At 45.2% G+C, this 18,928-nt stretch overlaps 1 protein-coding gene across 1 annotated transcript in view; it reads right to left on the minus strand.

Annotated features, from left to right (window-relative positions):
• Window positions 1-2,299: 2,299 nt before the first annotated feature.
• Window positions 2,300-18,928, minus strand: part of SAE1 (SUMO1 activating enzyme subunit 1) — a 66,031-nt gene continuing 49,402 nt past the window's right edge. The window contains exons 7-9 of the mRNA XM_019752593.3: window positions 13,753-13,897; window positions 6,834-6,903; window positions 2,300-3,336 (exon numbers count right to left, since the gene is read on the minus strand). Of these exons, the coding sequence (XP_019608152.1) occupies window positions 3,244-3,336; window positions 6,834-6,903; window positions 13,753-13,897 (308 nt within the window). The 3' untranslated portion in view covers window positions 2,300-3,243. The remainder of the gene's footprint in view (window positions 3,337-6,833; window positions 6,904-13,752; window positions 13,898-18,928) is intronic.

An 18,928-nucleotide genomic window follows, 5' to 3' on the forward strand; every position in this document is an offset into this window, starting at 1 on the left:
TTGAGGAGTTTCTACTCAAAGAACATATTAATTCATTTAATTTTCACCTATCAGAGGAATGTACTACTTGTTACTCCATCTGAGATGGGGTAACTGAAGTACAGAAGTCACTTGCCCATATAGCTAAGAGGTAGTGTGGGTTTGAACCTGACAGCCTGGAAGGGTTCACTCTCAGTGGCTGCGAGAGGTGACCTCTGGGGTAGATATGAAAGTGGATACACATTACACAAAAAGCATCTCATGTTTCTCTCCGAAATCCTGAGTTTAGCTGCTCCTATGTGGCCAACATCGAGCTGACAGGCCATATGACGCAGTGTGGGGGAAATCTTTTTACTCTTATGCTGGGCTATCACTTGAAGGCTTTACGACGAGCTTAAAAACAAAACCCACCTGCCCCTCTGGACCCAGCTGAAGTCTCCCCTCAGCGCCGGGGCCTGACTGGTGGTGTCCAGTGGGGTCTCCTAGGTCTAAGGACCTTGTGAGGGCAAAGCCCGAGTCTCCTTGCCCTTACCAAGGTCATCAGAAGCGGTGCCACTAAATGAATGTTTACGTGTCCGGCACAGAAGCCTTTACTGTCAGCCCACATCTCAACCCTTACCTCTTGGGTGAAGCCGTTTCCTTGACTGCAATATGGTCACAACAGTATGGACCCCCATGGGCTACTTTGAGGATTCAACCAATTTAGTGGAAGTACAAGCATTTTGAAAAATTCCAGGCAGGTAGTGTGAACACGTTAGCTATTATTATTATTAAACTCTTTTGACTGGACAACTATAACCTAACCTTCCATTTCCCCACCTGTAAAGGGGCAAATAGGACATATCTCAATATTTGTATTTATAAAAGAAATGCAGCAAACTGACAAAAAGGGTCTGCACTGCTAAGGGAAATCACAGATGTGGGCTATAACGGAACCGAGCTTGTTATTGTGGTGTAATTTTTTTTACCTTTGCATGTATTACTTTTCTTCTTTTTGAGTAGCACCTGTTCCACTAGAATGTTCTGAAGGCTTCAACACATTATTAAGCACTTAACGGAGTCTGGCTATTGCACAAACCAAAGACAACAGAAGTGGCCTATGGAGTGGAAAAAGCTGGCCACCCCAAAGCCAGCCTTTCATTTGTTAACTCCAGCACCCCAAAAGTATGTCATCTTCAGAGTCGAATCTCCTTCCCATGTGGGTTACATATCTCCTGGAGCGACTAGAAGCTACAGGACAATCACTGTGCACTTCCCGGAGACTTAGAGAAATCCATTTTTATGATAATACTGACACATAATATGGGAGAATATGAAATTTGAAGAAATGAGAATAAAGACATTTTTTGCCTGGGGCTGGCAGCTTCCAGTACCACTCCCTGATTCCCGAGGGCTCCTCTGTGGATGACTCAATCTCTGCCATGAGAGGTTCAGGGTGGAAAAGTTTGAAAAGCCTCAGAGAAGATTCTCCCAATGACAATTTTGTTTTCATCCATTCAGACCCGCCTGCTCCCCCTTGTGACCAAGGCCCCACATTGCAAAGTAAAGGGTATAATTAGCTCCACATTTCAAAGGCAGTGTGAGATTCATGCATCAATAAAACCGCTGACCTTGGTGCCTCTGACTTGACACTAATGGGAACTAGAAAGGGGCCTGTCCAGAAACGCAGCCCTAGCCTCACCTAAGGCGGGGGCAGAGGTGACCCTGAAGGAGGGTGGGGAATTAAGTTCTGCTTCCCAGACCAGTTCCTTTTCACGTTGTGCAGCAGGATTGAAATAGGAAAGGAGCTGATTTATTCATTAAACTGGCCAAGCCCAAACCTCACACAATTTCAATTTTACATCAAGGAGGAGCATAGTTGGACTACCGAGTCAAGACAAACTCGGTGTTCCAAGGACAGCTCTGACCCTTACCAGCTGAGAGACTGGGGCACATTGCTTAAGTGCCACTTAAATTTAAAATGTGGCTGTCGTCCCCTCCCCTTTCACACTGCACGATGCCTGGTACACAGGGTATAAACAGAGGTAGTGCCAGTATCATGTTTTACTCCTTTTCTATTATTATTGTAATTCTCATCACTGAGAACAGCCACTATTTAACTGAATTATTCAACGATCAGAACCAGAAACTTCTACACATTCTAGAATTTGAGCAATTTAACGTTTGCTGGATTATCCAGAAACAGCAGGAATGGTTGTTAGAGGGGAGGAATTCTGGAGTCATGTTAAAGCATCCGGTGATATTGCTTCAGGTTTAAAAAGGCAACCGGTAGGATCAGTCGCAGTCAGGAAGTTTCAAATGTGGAAGAAAAGCAAACAAATCCCAAAGCAAGTAACTTTATTTCTGTCATTCCTTTTTAAAGAACCACGGAAATCTAGAAAATGTAAAAAAACACACAGCTGCCATTCAGGGGGAAAATGGACTGACACAGCCCTTAAATGTACCAGCCTCCAGAGCGGTCCTTGAGATAGGGGTCTGTCAAAAGGACAGGCTCCTCCCTCCCAGCTCGGCCCCAACAGATAAGAATCCCTAGCGGGTGGGACCCTGGCCTTTGCCTTTTAAAACAAGTTTTCCTACTAATATTCGACTTGCAAGGTCTCGCCCTAATGCCCAAGAGGACTTGGTAACATTTCCTCTCTTCCACAATCCAGGCTGGAACTCACTAATCCGCAACTAAAACTCAAGAACAGCCCACCAGAGGCCACCTGTTGTTTTTCAGGATCTCAAACTTTGGAGGAAATACATTCCGCCTGCCATATTTTTTCCTTTCTCAGGTCACCTGTCTGACTTGGAATTGTGGTTCCACCGGGCCTGGGCCTTATTCCCACCTGAGGTCATGCTCCTCTCTGTGTGACATCAGGTGGGGAATAAGTCCAGGAATGTGGCGAGAGGCTCCTAAGCAACCAGGCGTGCTGGTTCCTGGCAGGCATCCCCAGGGTACCCCAGAGGCCTGGCCAGGCCGTGACAGCACCAGGACAGAGGGGTGTCAGAGGGCGCTCTCAGGTGACCGCCACTCCGGAGCTGGCAAACAGCTGTGCATGCTGGGAAGGGAGCCAGCCGGCCCTTACTCCCCTTAGTGCTCAGCAGCTGCTGGGGCTTGCAGGGAGCGTATCCGCACAACCTTGCTGCTTGCAGGAAATGGTTTGTACTGGTCCAACGACCTCACTCTCCCCTTGCCTGGAGATGCCTTCGTGGGGGAAGGGGACAGGGGACATGTGTGGGCACGCTGAGGGTCAGCATCTCTGGGGCTGCCACGTCCGGGGTTCACTTGGGGCCGAGGCACTCCACAATCCCATTCCCCTTCATGCCATCAAAAAAGAAGAAGTTGTTGTGAGGAGGGTCCCTTTGAGACAGGGCCTGGGGAGAAAAACAAGAAGAGGCTTCAGCTCAAGCGCTTCGAAAGGGATAAAACAGAGAAAAACAAGAAGAAAAACACCCCAAACCAGGTCTTCTATAAGCGGTGTGGGCAGTGGTTTCCCAATAGAGGTCGCTTTTGCTCCCTAGGGGCTATCTGGCTATATCTGGGGACATCTGTGTTGGTCATGTCTGCCCTTGCTAGCTGTGTGCCCTTGGACAGATCACTTAGCCTCTCTGAACCTTACCTTCCCCGTGCCAAACAGAAATAACAAATCTATTATCCTAGGCATTAAAAGAGATGATGTACCTCAAATACCTTGAATAGTACCTAGCATGAAGCAGCACCACTTGGCAAATGGCAGTACAGTTATTTGACTCTTCAACAGAGAGGCGGTGACTCATTTCAACACGTCTTAGGCTGCAGCCTTCATTGCCTGATGGGACACACAGCGCCGCAGAAGCGGCTCGTCTGTGAGGAGACTGTGCTGCTGGCCTTCCACGGGTCGGGCCGGGGCTGGGACCCAGAGGGCTGGGGAGATGCAATGCAGCCATGGGAACGGAGATTGTCTTGTGGGGTTAACACAAGGACACAGCACTTTTCAAGACAGGCTTAGATGCCCTGAAATTCCATGCTGAATCATGTGCGTGCCTGAGTGTACTGGGTTCACAGGTGTCAGTAACTTTTCTAGGAGGTTCTGAACCCAAACAGGGTTACCATTTAAGAGGACATCATCACCTAAGCAAGCTGCTAAGCAGCGTTTAGAGTTACCGGGAGCACCATGTTGTCATTCATAAGGGCAGGACTTCCTTTACAAGGTTAGAAATGTGCTCTAAACATCCTAAACTTCTTCTCATTTAGTGCCAATTCCAATCCATTTCCTCATCTGTAAAATGGGGACAATCACACCTACTGTAAGTGGTTATTCAGCCATTTGTTCAGGAAATGCACTGAACATCTAGTACCATCTGTCACATACAGTACTAGATACTAAGGGTTCTGAGGCCCCGCTGCATGGCGCTTGGATCTGACTCAGGTTTGCTCCTCTGGCTCACAAGTGACATGGCAAATAAATAGCACCTGCTGACCAGAGCTTCTGGTGAGAATGAAATGCGATCAAGCTTGTAATGTGCCCAGCATGGGGTAAATTCTCAGTCAGTGGGAGCTGCTGCTACTCACGGTGGCCGGGGGCCCTTTCCAGTATCTGAGGATCCCAACCACTCAGCTGGGTGGGAGGTCCCAAGAGCTCACAGCTGGACCTCCTAGACCCTGGTCCCCAAGTTACAGGAGATGACACAGTGAGACTTAACATGGAGCCTGGTATGGCTGCTGTCATTATCACCTCTGCTAGAGTAGGTAGGGAGCCCGACTGTGGACAGTGGGGAGAGGAGGAAGCGTGACGTGATGGGGATGTGGACAGAACACGGGGTGTCTGGAACGATGTAAGGAAGGAAACAAAGATGATTCCAGGGGAACAGACTTTTACATTTGTCCTCCATCGTCTCGTGTTTACTTGTTATGAGTGGAAAGCTGGTCTCCGCAGAGAGAAGGGGGAGGCCCGTGGCCCTCAGCTTGCAGGACCCTACTGCCAGCTGCCTGAAGGCTAGAACCGTGTTAAGTAGGGGGGAGTCGTGGGGATAAGACAGCAGGGCATGGGGTGAACACGGGGCAAAAGGTAAAGTGCTTCCCAAGCCAGATGGGGGGTAGGAGGAGATTCCAGACACACCCAGCAACCAAGAATGCAGAGTGCTCTGGCTATCTGGGACAAACAGAAACAAGATGCTGGGAACAGCTGTCCCCAGCAGGCAGCGAGGAACGGCCACACTGGAGGTTAGGACTGGGAGGCCGAGAAGGCACTGCAAACAATGGGGTCAAGGCCACCTGCCTTGACCCCCAATTTCCACCCCACATGAAAAACCCAGGGAGTAGCTTCTCAATGGAATGTAAAGAAGCGAATCTGCAGGTGCCAGGACAGCAGCCTTGGGGACAGCAGACTTAAGGACAGCACCTGAGGCATGACGACCAAGTGGTGAAGAGCACAGGCTCAGACACCAGACCGCCTGGGCTCAAATTCTGGCTCCACCACCTCCTCCTTCATACATCAGGGAGCGTTACACTTCCTACCTCACAGGGCTGTGGTGAGGATAAACGGAGTGCATCCCTGTAAAGAACAGTCTGTGTGTGGTACACTGTGGGATTTCAATAAATGATATTATTATTGTTGTCATTAAAGGCTACAAAAATGTTTCTGTTCCCATTCCCCCATTAGGATTTTTCCATCACTGCACTCTTTCCTGCCGAGTCTGTCAACAGGCAGCCCCAGAATCCTTCTCAACATAGCTCTCGGGTGAGCACTTGCTCAGACTGGGCACATAAACTGCAATTTCACATCACTCTGGGTGAAGCAGAAACAAGCCTGGCCATCGCACGTTCCTCTTCTTCCCTCTCCATGTCTCCTCGGTGCTCACCCTACTGCCCGTGACATAGAAGATGACATTTGGGGAAAGAAGAATTTGGTCCAGAGAAAAGGATCAGAAAAGAGGGGAAAAAAGAGCCTTAAGATGGCAGGACTATCAAATTAAGTCAAATGTCTCCAGAGCAAACATGCAGCTCCCAAGACAAAGTAGTGAGAACTGGGTCTCCAAATCCTCTTCCTAAGTTCAAACTTGACATGTAAATGGACTTGGAAAATCATTTAACCAGGCATAACTCTATCCCAGGAAAGAAAATGACAAACCACCATTGTAAGGCCACTAAAGCAGCCAAGAACCTGCAAAAGGCAAATTTAGCATCTTTGGGCAAATACCAAAGTCCCCAAAGAAAGTAAAATATATTTGGAGATATGCTATAGTTTTAGCAACTCAAATGTTCTTCTAAAAGAAATTCAAAAGGATGTGCTAGTTACTGGTTACACAACCCTGGGTTAGATACCTCCCTTCTGAGAAGGCCAATGATACCTACCTAATGTGGTCACAGGTCACCCTGTACCGGGCACAGCACACGTGCCCCACTGGTATTGCTTTTCCTCCTCCTCTCTGTAAGTCCTATGGTGTGTGCATTAACAAGACGGAGCTTTGATGCCACGGTGATGGACAGAAAGAAACTCTAGAGGTTAAGAGCACAGGTTTTGGAGTCCCTTCTCAGGGCCTCAGCAGTGTTCTCCTCTTAATCGGGACCGTTTCATAGAGCCATGAGAAGCAAAATACGTGGCCAATATCATAAGCACCAAATAACTAATCAATACAGTTAGGGGAGGGCAGACAGAATCTTAAGTGCACTGTATCTAGTTCTGGGCTGAGCAGAGAGCAGGCCCTCCGAGGTCATTTGCTGAATGTCCACCTGGGTGGGCTGGAGAAGATGGGATGGGATGCGAAAGGGAAGGATACGAAACAAGGATGAGTCAGAGAAACCAGGCAGCTAAGACAGTCCTGGGTTCTCTCTCGGCACATCTGCAAGGTGAGCAGTGGATCAACGTCTTCTGTGCCATAGAGACTGTTACCTTCACGATTTCCTGGGCTAAGATCCCTCCAACCACTGCACACACTGGCGCCATCTCGGAGAAGCAGTACCTAAAAGAGAAGACAAGAGAAATGAAGTACCGAGGAACAGGACGGCAGATGGGACATCTGGAAAAGGTCAGCATGGGCTGCCTGAATGAAAACATCTATCAGGAGGAGTCAATTCAGACAACAACGCTAATGCTGGCATCTAGGCGAGAAAATTCAATCTGATCCAGGGGGTTAGTAGGTGGTTGGGAAAGACCTTTGAACTTTGGCAGGCAGGAATTGTTTCACAACACTTTTTTTTTAAGTTAAAAGAAAAACTATATCTATGCTTCCTAAAAATAAGGTCCTACAAATATCAGATGTTTCAGTGCCCTGGTCACATTCTCGCAATTCTCTCCTTACCCATAATGGGCGGTGGGTTCTATATGCTATTCCCAGACAAATGTCAGGGAGAAGGCCTGTGTTAACATGCAGAAGGCAAGGGAAATTTGCGACCTGAAATTAAAGCAAAAAAGTCTTTGCTACCCACATAGATACCAGCCCTTCTGGGCCAGGATGGGGCATCCAGAGGACAAATTTTAGCTGATATTGTCACCTGCCCCTTCAAATCACCCATCCTGGGGAGCTAAACACTATCTTCCATCACCTCCCCAGAGGAAATATGCTCAGCCAATTCCTACCCCTGAACTCAAAGGGGTAGGAATTGGAACACAGATAAGTTAAAGGGAAAGCTTCCCTAAGGAACCCTGCCATCAGAAGACGACCTCCAATCTTCCCAGTTTGTGCACATTCCTCTAGACAGTTTTAAAAGTTCGCATATCTAAACATTTAATTTTTAAACCCACATAGTATCAAGTATTATTCATTCCACACTGTAATCTACTGATGGACATTTAGGCTGTTCAACATTGCAATCACACATTTTGGCATAGATGTCCAAATAATTTCTTATGGCAAATCCCTAAATACAAAATTGCTGGGTCCTGATGCATTTTGCCAAAAGGTCCTCCAAAAAAGCTGTATCCATCACAACTCCTACCAACTGTGTACCAGAGTGCCCTTTCCTCACACCCTGACCAGGACCAGCACTCCTTCTGTCCAGCCACAGAGGTAACTTTTCCTCCTGACTATCAAAGTCTATTATCGAACTATAAAACACATCGAGACCTCTACCAAAGAAAAACGAATCACCCATAACTCTACCACTCAAAGATAATCAAATGTGGGAATATTTTTCTTTTTTAAAATACACCCATTCTCTTGTGATCATTCTATACAATTTAATATTCTGCTTTTTTCTCTTAAAAGTATATTATCTCAAATAAATGCTAGCAAATCAAACCAGCAACATATAGAAAGAATTATATATGTGGGATTTATGCCAGGAATGCACGGTTGGTTTAACATCTAAAAAAATCAATCAATGTAGTATGTCAATCAATTGAATACAGGACAATAAACACATGGTAATCTCAATAGAGATTACCAATAGAAAAAGCATGTGACAAAATCCTACCCTTTAATGATAAAAACACTAAATGAACTGGAAGTAGAGGGAAACTTCTTCAACCCAATAAAGGGTTAACTATGAAAAATTCACAGCTAATACACTTAATGGTGAAAGGATGCAAGTTTTCCTCCTGAGATCAGGAACAAGACAAGGATGTCTGCTCTCACCACTTCTATTCAACATGTACTGGAGGTTCTAGCCAGGGCAATTAAGGAAGGAAAAAGAAAGAGAAATCCAGATTGGAAAGGAAGAAGTAATACATATTCACAGACGACATGATCTGGTAAATAGAAAACAATAAGAAAACCACACAAAAAAATAATTTGAACTATTAAATATTCCAGCAAAGTTGCAGGATACAAGACTAATATGCAAAAGTCAACTGTATTTCTATACGTTAATCATGAACATTCTAAAATGAAATGAAGAATTCCACTTACAATAGCATCCAAAGGAATAAAATATTCAGAAATAAATTTAACAGATGTGTAAAATTTATACTCTGAAGAGTACAATACATTGTTGCAAGAAATAAAAGACCTAAATAAATGGAAAGGTATCTCATGTTCATGGATCAGAAGACTTAATATTGTCAAGACAGAAATACTCCCTAAATTAATCTATATATTTGACAAAATCACTATCAAAATCCCAGCTGCCTTTTTTTGTAGAAATGGAAAAATCCATCCGAACATTCCTACGGGAAAGTAAGAGACACAGAATAGCCAAAACAATCTTGAAAAAGAACAAAGTTGGAGACCTCGGGTGTTTTAATTTTAGAACTTATTACTACAAAGCAACAATAACTAAGACAGTGCTGTACGGGCATACAGACAGTCACATGTATCAATGAAACAGAACTGAGAGCCCATAAATAAATACATACATACACGGTCAATTAATTTTTGAGGGTGCCAAGACCATTAAATGGGAATGAAAAGGCCTTTTTAACAATTGGTACAGGGACAATTGGGTCTCCACATGCACAAGAATGAAGGTGGACATCTAGCTCACACCATGTATAAAAAAATTAACTCAAAAATGGATCACAGACCTAAATAAAAGCTAAAACTATAAAACTCTTAGAAGTTACAAGAAAACAGAGGAACAAATCTTTATTACTTTGGATTAGGAAATGGATTCGTAGATGTGATATCAAAAGCATGTGAAAACAAAATAGATCAACTGTATTTTATAAAAATGAAAAACTACTTTAAAGGATACCATCAAGAAAGTAAAAAGACAATACACAAAATGGGGGGAAATGTTTGATAATCGTATACTAATAAAGGACTTGTACCAGAGTACACGGAGAACTCTTGCAAGACTCTCCACCAGCAAAAAGATTACAACTCACTTTATTGTGCAACTTGTGTTATTACATGTATCACAATAAAGCGAGTGTCTGAACCCTTGAACCTTCAATATCTCTGAGGTATGCCTGTATATTACATTCTTGGAAAAGGCAGAACCATAGGGATAGAGAACAGAGATCAGTGGTTGCTGGTGGGGAAGGGGCTGCCTAGAAGGCACCATAGGGTATATTTGGGGATGATGAAACTTTTCTGGATCTTGACTGTGGTGGTGGCTACACAACTCTATGCCTTTGTAAAAATTCATGAAACTTAAAAAAAAAACACCAAACAAACAAACAAAAAAACAAAACAAAAAACAAAAACAACAAAATGCACATTCATAGAACTGTATAACAAAAAAATAAGTTTTACTGTATGTAAATTTTTTTAAAAAGTACCATGAGAAAATAAGAATGAATTTTACTGTGTGTAAGTCTAAATAATAAAAATCAAACAAGACAAAATAAGGATCACTTCAAGAAATAACCAGACAAATCCAGAATATGGCATATTCTACAACATAATTGGCCTGGACTCTTAAAAAAAAAAGTGGTGAACTTCTAGATCAAGAGTTGGAAAACTTTCTCTGTAAAGAAGAAGACAGTAAATTTTTTTGGCTTTATAGGCCATACATATGGTCTGTTTAAACTCTTTAAGACTGCTGTTATAGAGTTGTAAAAACTCTACAAAAGCTGTAACAGATAATACACAAATGAGTAGGTGTGGAATGAAACTTTACTTAAAAAAAACAGGTGGCAAGTCACAGTTTGCCAACTCCTAGATTAAAAGACAGAGAACCAAATGCAACAGATGAACTTTGATGCATTTTTAAAGCATCAATCAAGTCAGCATCATGCCCCTACCCCCAAAACTAAAAGTAAAATAGTAACTGAATCTAAATCTAGCTGAGTGATATATAGCTGTTCACTACTATACTAGCCTTTCCATTTTTCTGTATGCTTGACATTTTCCATAATAAACATCATTTTAATCCATGAATAACACTGCATTGTCCTATATCATTAACTCTTTATTACCTTTCTAATGTCTCTTTCTTTAAGGATAATTACTATGCTAAATAGAGACATTTTAATGACTCTTAATACCTATTTCCAAAGTGCTTGCTCAAAAGGTTGCAGCTTTTTCCATCACCCTCACTAACAATAAGTATTATGAGTATTTTTTTAATCTACAAAGGATTTTGTTGATCTACGTATGCTATGATAGAAAATATGTAAGATCTAATACCAAACGGTCAGTGGTATTCTGTACTATCTAATTTTTCCATAACACGTACGTTATTTCTGTAATTGTCACAAAAGGACAAATAGTGTATGATTCCACTTAGATCCATGAGATACCTAGAATAATCCAAGTCACAGAGACAGAAAGTAGAAGAGAAGTTAGCAGGGGGTTGGGGAAGGCAGAATGGGAAGTTAGTGCTTAGTGGGTGCAGATTTTCAGTTTGAGACGATGAAAAAGTTCTGGAAATAAATAATAGTGACAGGTACACAATAGTATGAATTTACTTAATGCCACTGAACTGTACACTTAAAAATGGTTAAAACGGTATTTTTTATGTTGTGCATATTTAACCATAATGAAAAAAATTTTAAACAGTAAAAGTTACATTACATATACAAATTATGAATGTTCATTATAAACGTATATAATAGTGAAAAACTATCAAGAACGTAAATATCCACTAATTAAGGTAATGATTAAATATAAATAACCACATGTCAGATAATGAAACATTATGAAGTACAAGTGAGGATATGGAACTGTACGTATTTTTGACACAAATAGGCTTGATATGCTAAAAAAAGAAGGCTGTCATATGGAAAGTACGATCTCCTTTTGACATTAAGAAAGAGAAAAAAGTGAGTAAATATACACAGAGAAGTTTGTGAGGCTAAAGCCCGAAATGTTAGCCGTGGCTTCATCTCAGTGGTGGGAGTACAGTGATTCTTTTCCCTTTTCTTCCCTTCTACACTTCCTATGGAGCAGCAGGCATCTGTTACTTTCATAATCACAAAAGCAATAAAGCTTTCTGAAAAGAATAAATAAGGTGACATAAAGGACAGTGCAAGCAGAGCACAGACAGATGAGGGAAACAGAGACTTGTGCACAGCCTTCCCTTCTCAAGAGCACTTCCTGCTCCGAGCTGGCAGTGGCAATTTGTGAGGGGAGCTCAGCTGCTGACACCCTATCCCATCTAAGGCCTTCTGTCCACCGATCCCCAGGCAGATTTCAAGAGGCCACCAAACCCCTCTTACTTAAAGGACACAGAGCAGGAGCACCTGAGCACACAGGACCTGGACATGGGAAAGCAATTTCCGCAAAGCGGGCGGGCGGGCAGGCGGGGAAGGGAAACACTTTGGAGAGAAAACGAGCCAGCGGCTAGTTAGGCTGCTAGCACTTAGGAGGTGGCTTTCTCCTTCTGGGAAGCGGGGCCTCAGCCACTGGCTGGCGGTGCAGAGCCAGGCGTCCATCTCTCTAAATGCCCAGATTAGTCACTCAGCTGCATACGCACGGGCTGGCACCCAACCCCGGGTATCGGCCCGGCCTGCCTGGCTGGGTCTGCTGAAAATGGAGTCCTGCACGAGCCAGAGCAGCTACCACTTGCTTCTCACACACTGTCCTTCCTCCACCAAGACATTTAGCCTGAAATGGGGACCCCATGAGCCCCTCATCTCCCGGTGCCGACATACAAAAGCACCTTGCAGACTGCTGCCTCTTTACGGCTGAGAGCGCGACAGGTGGTTCAAAGCCGACTGCGGCTCTGAAATCGGGTGGGGTTTGCTAGGGTCTAAACGAGGTGCCCAGACTCAAGCGGAGAAAGAAAGGACGAGGGAAGGAAGGGACTCTGACTCCCTTTCCTGCTAAGAAAACCCAGGCAGCACGTATGACCAGAGATCCGCACTGTGGTGAGAGCTGGCTGACGTCTTGGTTAGCTACTTACTACAACTCTGGGCAAGTGCGAGTACCTTTCTGAGCCTGTTTCTTCATCTAAATAATGGGAAAATAATCATAGCTTGAGGGAATATTATGACAATTAAATGTGACCCTGTGAGCAAAGCACAGAAAAGCTTCAACACACGGTGCTACTGTTATTAACTATATAAACCTTGGTGTAGGCATTTAACTTCCCTGAGCTTTACCTTCTCCTCACCCATAAAATGGGTTGCTGTGAAGAGAGACCATGTACATAATAGCTGCTCAATAAATTACAGCCATCATTATTATTGCTATAAGCTGGCGGCACAGCAAAGCAAGGCACAGAAAGCCCCCCAGACACAGAAAGAAAACGAGAATGAGCAGATGATTCCAGAACTGCCTGAAGGGCTTCCTGATCTAGTCACCGTTTGGACTTCCCCAATCAAATCCTAACCCTGGCTGTGTACACGAGCAGACTGGTCACCTACGCTGAAAGCATCCGCGTGCCCAACGGAGAGGATGCCGGGACCGCGCCTGCCTCTGCTGCTGAGGGTGTACACGGAGGGCAGTGGGGCAGTGTCTACCAAGCAGTGAGTCACATTCTTCGGACCGAGATGGTCCCTTTCTAGCAATTTATCCTGCAGTTATACATGCACACACACGAAATGACACACACAAGGTCACACGCAACAGCATTTTGTGGTAACAAAAGCCTCGCCACGATGAACTCTCCTGCTCCGGCGCTGGAATACTCCAGAGCTATAAAACGGGACAGGAAAGTATGGACTGATCTGGAAACATCCCCGAAAGAAAATGTAAAGTGAAAGAAGGTACACAATAGGGCATATGCATTTTACACTGCCTTGATTGGAATGAACCATGTGAATATAAAACACCTGTTAAACACATAGAACCCGCACCTCTGTTTTTCACACACTTGCTATACCAACGGGGAGGCTGAGGTCTCCGGGAGTTGGCAGAATGCGGCCAAGGAGGCTGGTCTCCTCAGGGCTTTTGGTCTTAATAAAGCGTCTCTCCAACTAAGACAAACACTGAAAGCCAACGTTCATGCGTCCAGGCTATGCTGTAATAAACTCCGAGACCAACCTGACAAAGTCCTCGGGAAGCACGTCGGGATTAACACCCAGGGAGTCAAGCACATCGTTTCGAATCTGGAGCAACAGCTCAGAATCTTCCCCAAAGGTATCAGAACTAGGGTCTCTCCCTTTATCGGTGCGGAACTTCAGGAGCACTGGGAAAGGAAAAAGAAGGGAGGTTGAAAAGCAAGTCCTTCATAATAAATGCTTATAGCTGTTAATTGTTTTCATTTTCTAGGACGTATACATCAATTCAAATGTGGGCTGAGTGAAAGGTAATACACTTTTCATTTATTCAACAAACATAGCCAGAAAGGCAATCAGATGATTACGAAAATGACTGATGAGTGCCATGACAGTGTAAGAGATCACACATCTGCAGGGTGGTGTCAGGTAAGGCTTCCCTGAGGAAGCAACGATGGAGTGAAGTGTGTGTTTGGGGAGAAGGGGAAGAAGCTTCCAGCAGAGGGAAGAGGCCTGATTATGACCCAGAAGAGAGGTCAGGAGCAGGAGGCACGCATTTTAGGCAATGGTTCAAAGGGCCGCTTCAGCCAGAAAGGCCAGCCAAATGCTCACTCATCAGACAGGCAAGTCATTGATAAACAAAACCTCCCTTAGTACAACAATTATGTCAACCTCCAGAAATGGGTGTTTCATTTTGGTTGTGAACCAGAGAAAGGCTGAGCTGATGGGAGCAAATCAGAACCACTGTGCAACGGTGAGAGTCTAACAAAGCTTACATTTTTAGTGCAAACAGAAAGACACAGGGAGGAGGAGGAGACTGACAAAACACAAACACCTTCTACGGCCACTACACCCTGTCCACAACGTTCGCTGTGTGCTGGGTGGGTGGGTCCCCCATATGCTCCCCAAGGCAGGGGTGCAGCCAGTCTCCAGAGCGACACTCTTCCCACATCACACAAGCTGTATGTTTCAGAGCAGAGGTAGAGACTCGTGGTTCCCTGGGTGCTCCGGGATAGCACCTCTTACGTGGAGGGGGCTTGACAGTTTACAAAGTGCTTCCATTTAAGTCTCACCTGTTATGTGCCGACTGAAGAAGTTACCTTATTCAGAAAATTATATTCTTTATCAGTATAGGGGTTCTTCCCTAAAAGTTAACTTAAGGTGGACTGAAAACTCAGGCAATTGCTGTGAGGCTCTTTAACAATCCAAGTATTTGGAACCCACCCCAGACTAACGAATGAATCCTTCTTTCTCCTTGTTTTCTTAAGACTCACAAATAGTTCTGGTGATGAGCAGCCTGGGTTGAGAACCACTCTCCAAGAAATAGTACAAATTCATTCATCCAACCAGCAGGACCAAGCACTCACTGTGCGCCTGGCAGACCGAGGCGCTAAAGAACCAGGGCAGGCGAGTGAGTCTTGGCCTCTGCACGCGTGCAGGCGACGGGGAGAGGACGGGGAAGTTAGGAGCTACAACAGATGGCTCCACTAAGCCTAAAAGAAGTTCATAAATGGGTTATAAGTGTTCCAAGAAGCTCCCAAGCTGCGGAGGCCCAGGTGAAAGATCCAACCTGCTTCTGAGCTATGCTTTTCTCAGTGCCAGTGTCGGAGAAAAGCTCTGTGTGTATTTATCTGGCAACATGCTCAGTAGAGGGCTCTGTACATCAGAGGGTTCAAGAGAGGGGGCGTTTGCTCCAGAACACTTGTTTTGAACCGTTTGCTATCTGGAAACGTGACTCTCCTCTCTTTTTCAAGAACACAGCTCCTAGAACCTCAATTCTACCTGACCACTTGGTAGCCAACCCAAGGCCAATGACCATTTGGATGCTGGCTAAACTGATCGGTCTTCACCTAAGCTTAACTTCTAACTCTGCAGATGTATTACTAAAATCCCAATTTGGAGTAAATAAACGCAATCAAGTAAGCACTTGGGGGCAGGGGGGGAAAAAGACCGAAGAGGAAAGTTATCCATTTAGACCAAGCCTCGTTTCCAACAAAGCCCTGTGAAGACAAAGGACTCTAGAAATCTGCTAGTCCAGCCAAAGCAGAGGATACTCTGAGCAGACTGTACCAAATGGCAGCCTTATTCTTGTCACTCACTCTTGAGAGGACACAACCACAAACTTAGAGTATCAGTGTTGCCTGAGCAGATGACGGAGGCAATGCCAAGTGCAGATTGCTCGTACTACACAACCCAAGGCCCAGTGGCAACCATGTGGAAACTGAGTGAGGCTGTTTGGTTTTCAGCTGTCAGGGGGGTGGACAGCAGCAGGGGCCCCATACAGGTGTTTCCGTCCGATCCTCTCATTTCTGTGTCACTGGGACAGAAGCACGGCTGTCACAAGGGATGAAGACAGGATAATTTTTTCAGCTCTCACCACAAAGGTTTTCATCTTTTGGTTAGAAAATATAAGCTCTTGGAAAAAAGCTCAAACCATCATAATAACAGCAGAGCCAACTGCCTACTATGTGGCAGGCATCACTGTAAACACCCTGCACATGTGCGCACGCCCACAACAGCCTGGTCAGGCAGTGGGTCCTGTTACTCCCCCTACTTTATAGGTGAAGAAACTGAAGTTCAGAGTAAGTGGCTCACTCGGTGTGACTGCCAGTAACTATTGGCACAGAAGTGCCAACGCTGGCACTCAGTCTCTGTGCTTTTTAACCTTAATCAAACCCAGGAGAAATGGCAGGACCATCAGGAATGCAGCCTCAAGGATTCCAAGCAGCCTGGCTCTTTGCCCCCCATCTCAGGAGGACTCCCATTCAACCACATTTTTGTGCATTTTCCAGATAGGCCCTGCCCTCTCTCAAATGGTCCATTAATTGTAAGTTACTACTTCAGTGGGTGAGAAGTGGAGGCGGAGGACACATGCAACCTTGCCCATCAATCTTCAGACAGTAAGACCAGTTTCATCTCAGAAAGAACTAAGATGGCACTAAGAGGAGTGAAGGCAGCCAGCAGCTGGGCCCGCTGTTCCTCTGGGCCCCTTGCTTGTTCCTGGTGCAGGCAGCCTGGACGAGGGCCGGCAGGCTGGCACCGTCCAGATACCTCGCTGACCACATCTGAAGTCCTCTCAGGGCCTCTGGGAAGGAGGCCAGTTAGTCCGGCCACTCATTTGCAGCAAAGCAAACAGAGCTGTATTTTTCGCTCTTTTTCGAATGTCAGCATTCCAGTTAGCAGGGGTGGAGGGGGCGGGAAGAAGCCCATGTTCTAGACAGGCAGCAGCCTCAGAACTGACCCCAGCCCCTGACAAGTTCTTGCTTATTAAATTCTCCTCTTTGTTCTGCTCTCCACCCCTCCCACATAGCTAGACACACACACATCACTGTTGACTCTGCATTTCTGAAGAGCACCTCCCCACCAGTTTCCAGATTATAAAACTGTTCCATTAAGATCAAATATTGCAAGGGACGGACAGCTGCTCTGCCAAAGGATGACTCATCGAATGGTATCAAAACACTGCACAAAATTAGAGCCCCGAACTTGACTGACTTCATCTGAACCTTTTAATTAACTCAGGTTGTGAAGTCCGGGGAAATGACATTCATCGCTGTAGCTGACAGGCTAGCGTCTCTGCTGAAGTTCAGAGTTTGCCAGTGTAACGGAAAAGGAGAAAGCAAGCACCTTTTCATGTATTAGAAGAAAAGCTGTGTACATGTAAATATACTACTATATTTGCAAAAAGAAATTAACACTCAAATTTAAATGTAATCTGAATCAGCATATCAAATTAGTGTTACAACAGGAATTTGGAAAGCAATATTATTAATCACTGTATTTCTTTCTATAAATTTCTTATTGCATTTAAATAGCGGAATTATATTTAGCATAATCACTAAGGCCACCGGAAAAAAAAAGTATTTTTATAGAAAAAAAATGAAGTCAATGTTGCAAATTAGCCCCAACCCAATTATTATCCCCAAAATAGCTCAATTAAGGGGAAAAAAAGCCAAATCTATATAAAAACCTCATTTGCCTGACTGATGCCTAAAGCTTTCTGTTCCAGACACCCTTGCTCCAGTCTCCCTGGTTCCCTTGTGCTCCCCAACCTACTGGACACCTCTTCTCCCCAAGCCAGCTCCTTCAGCGGAGACTCATCATCTCTGGACATGGCCTAGTAATCGGCTCCACTCCTGAGTTGCATAAACTTCCAAGAAAACAAGAAGTACAGTTATCCTCTGAGCTAACAGCCTATCTTCTAAGGCAAAGACAAAAGTCTGACATTTAGTCAAGTGTTCATTCAATAAATTTGTAATGGGCACTGGCTTTGTACCAGGCACTGAGCTGGGCAAGGGAGAGCAAAAGGTACCCTCTGCCCCCTCAGCGCCTTCAGTGAGGGCGGCCAACTAAAACTCCATACCCCATAGCGACAGGTGGGAACCAGAAAAGGAGCTCTGAGAGCATTATGGGGGTGTAATGGAGGGTCTCATCAAGTAGCCAGGTTTCGCACCATCCGGTGGAACCACCCCCTCCTCACTGGCCGCCACCATCCTCTCGCCTTCCACATGCGCCCACAGGCTGCTCTGCAGGGCCCGCTGCGCCGTCTCTCCGTGGAGCTCTTCCCAGGCCTGGGGAGCTGCAATGAGGACCACAGCTCTAGAGCCAGACTGCATGTTCTGAATCCCTTACTTTTCTACTTACTGTGACCTTGGGCATGTGACAATGTCCCCACGCTTCTTCTATAAAACAGGAATTTTTAAGAGCACTTACATGATGGGGTTGAAGGATTAAGCGAATAGACTAGAGGTAAAGCACCTCGGACAGTGCCAAGTGCAGTGAAGAACTGGGCGATGATACTCCAGAAGGTCGCTCCTCTTCCTCAGTCTCCAGAAACCCAGCTGGCACGCCCCCTAGAGCTGACATACTTCCTCAGTTAACTGTGTTACCACCAGTAGGTCAGCTGTGAGCTCTGGACACTGCAGTGAACTGGGCTCTGAACGAGACTCTTGTCCCCCCTCTCCTGCCCTTCGTGGCTCTCCCTCTCAGTTTGATTTCAGTCACCTGTGTCAAGTCACTTGTACAACTGACTTGTCTCCTCCACTGTGTGGCAGAGGCCATATCTGTTTTGTCTAGCTACTTAGTGTCTTCTAGCATGGGCTTGCCTCCTGGTAGGACCGTGAGAGTATCTGTTCCACGGGAAGCCTCAATGTTTGGGAGAAGGAAGGCAAACAGTCACACATGGGGGGAGAGGGCTCATGACAAAGTGACAAAAGGTCTCC

This window comes from Rhinolophus sinicus, chromosome 8 (genome assembly GCF_057876585.1).
Source record: "Rhinolophus sinicus isolate RSI-liver-muscle chromosome 8, RSI-T2T, whole genome shotgun sequence".
Lineage (NCBI taxonomy): Eukaryota > Metazoa > Chordata > Mammalia > Chiroptera > Rhinolophidae > Rhinolophus > Rhinolophus sinicus.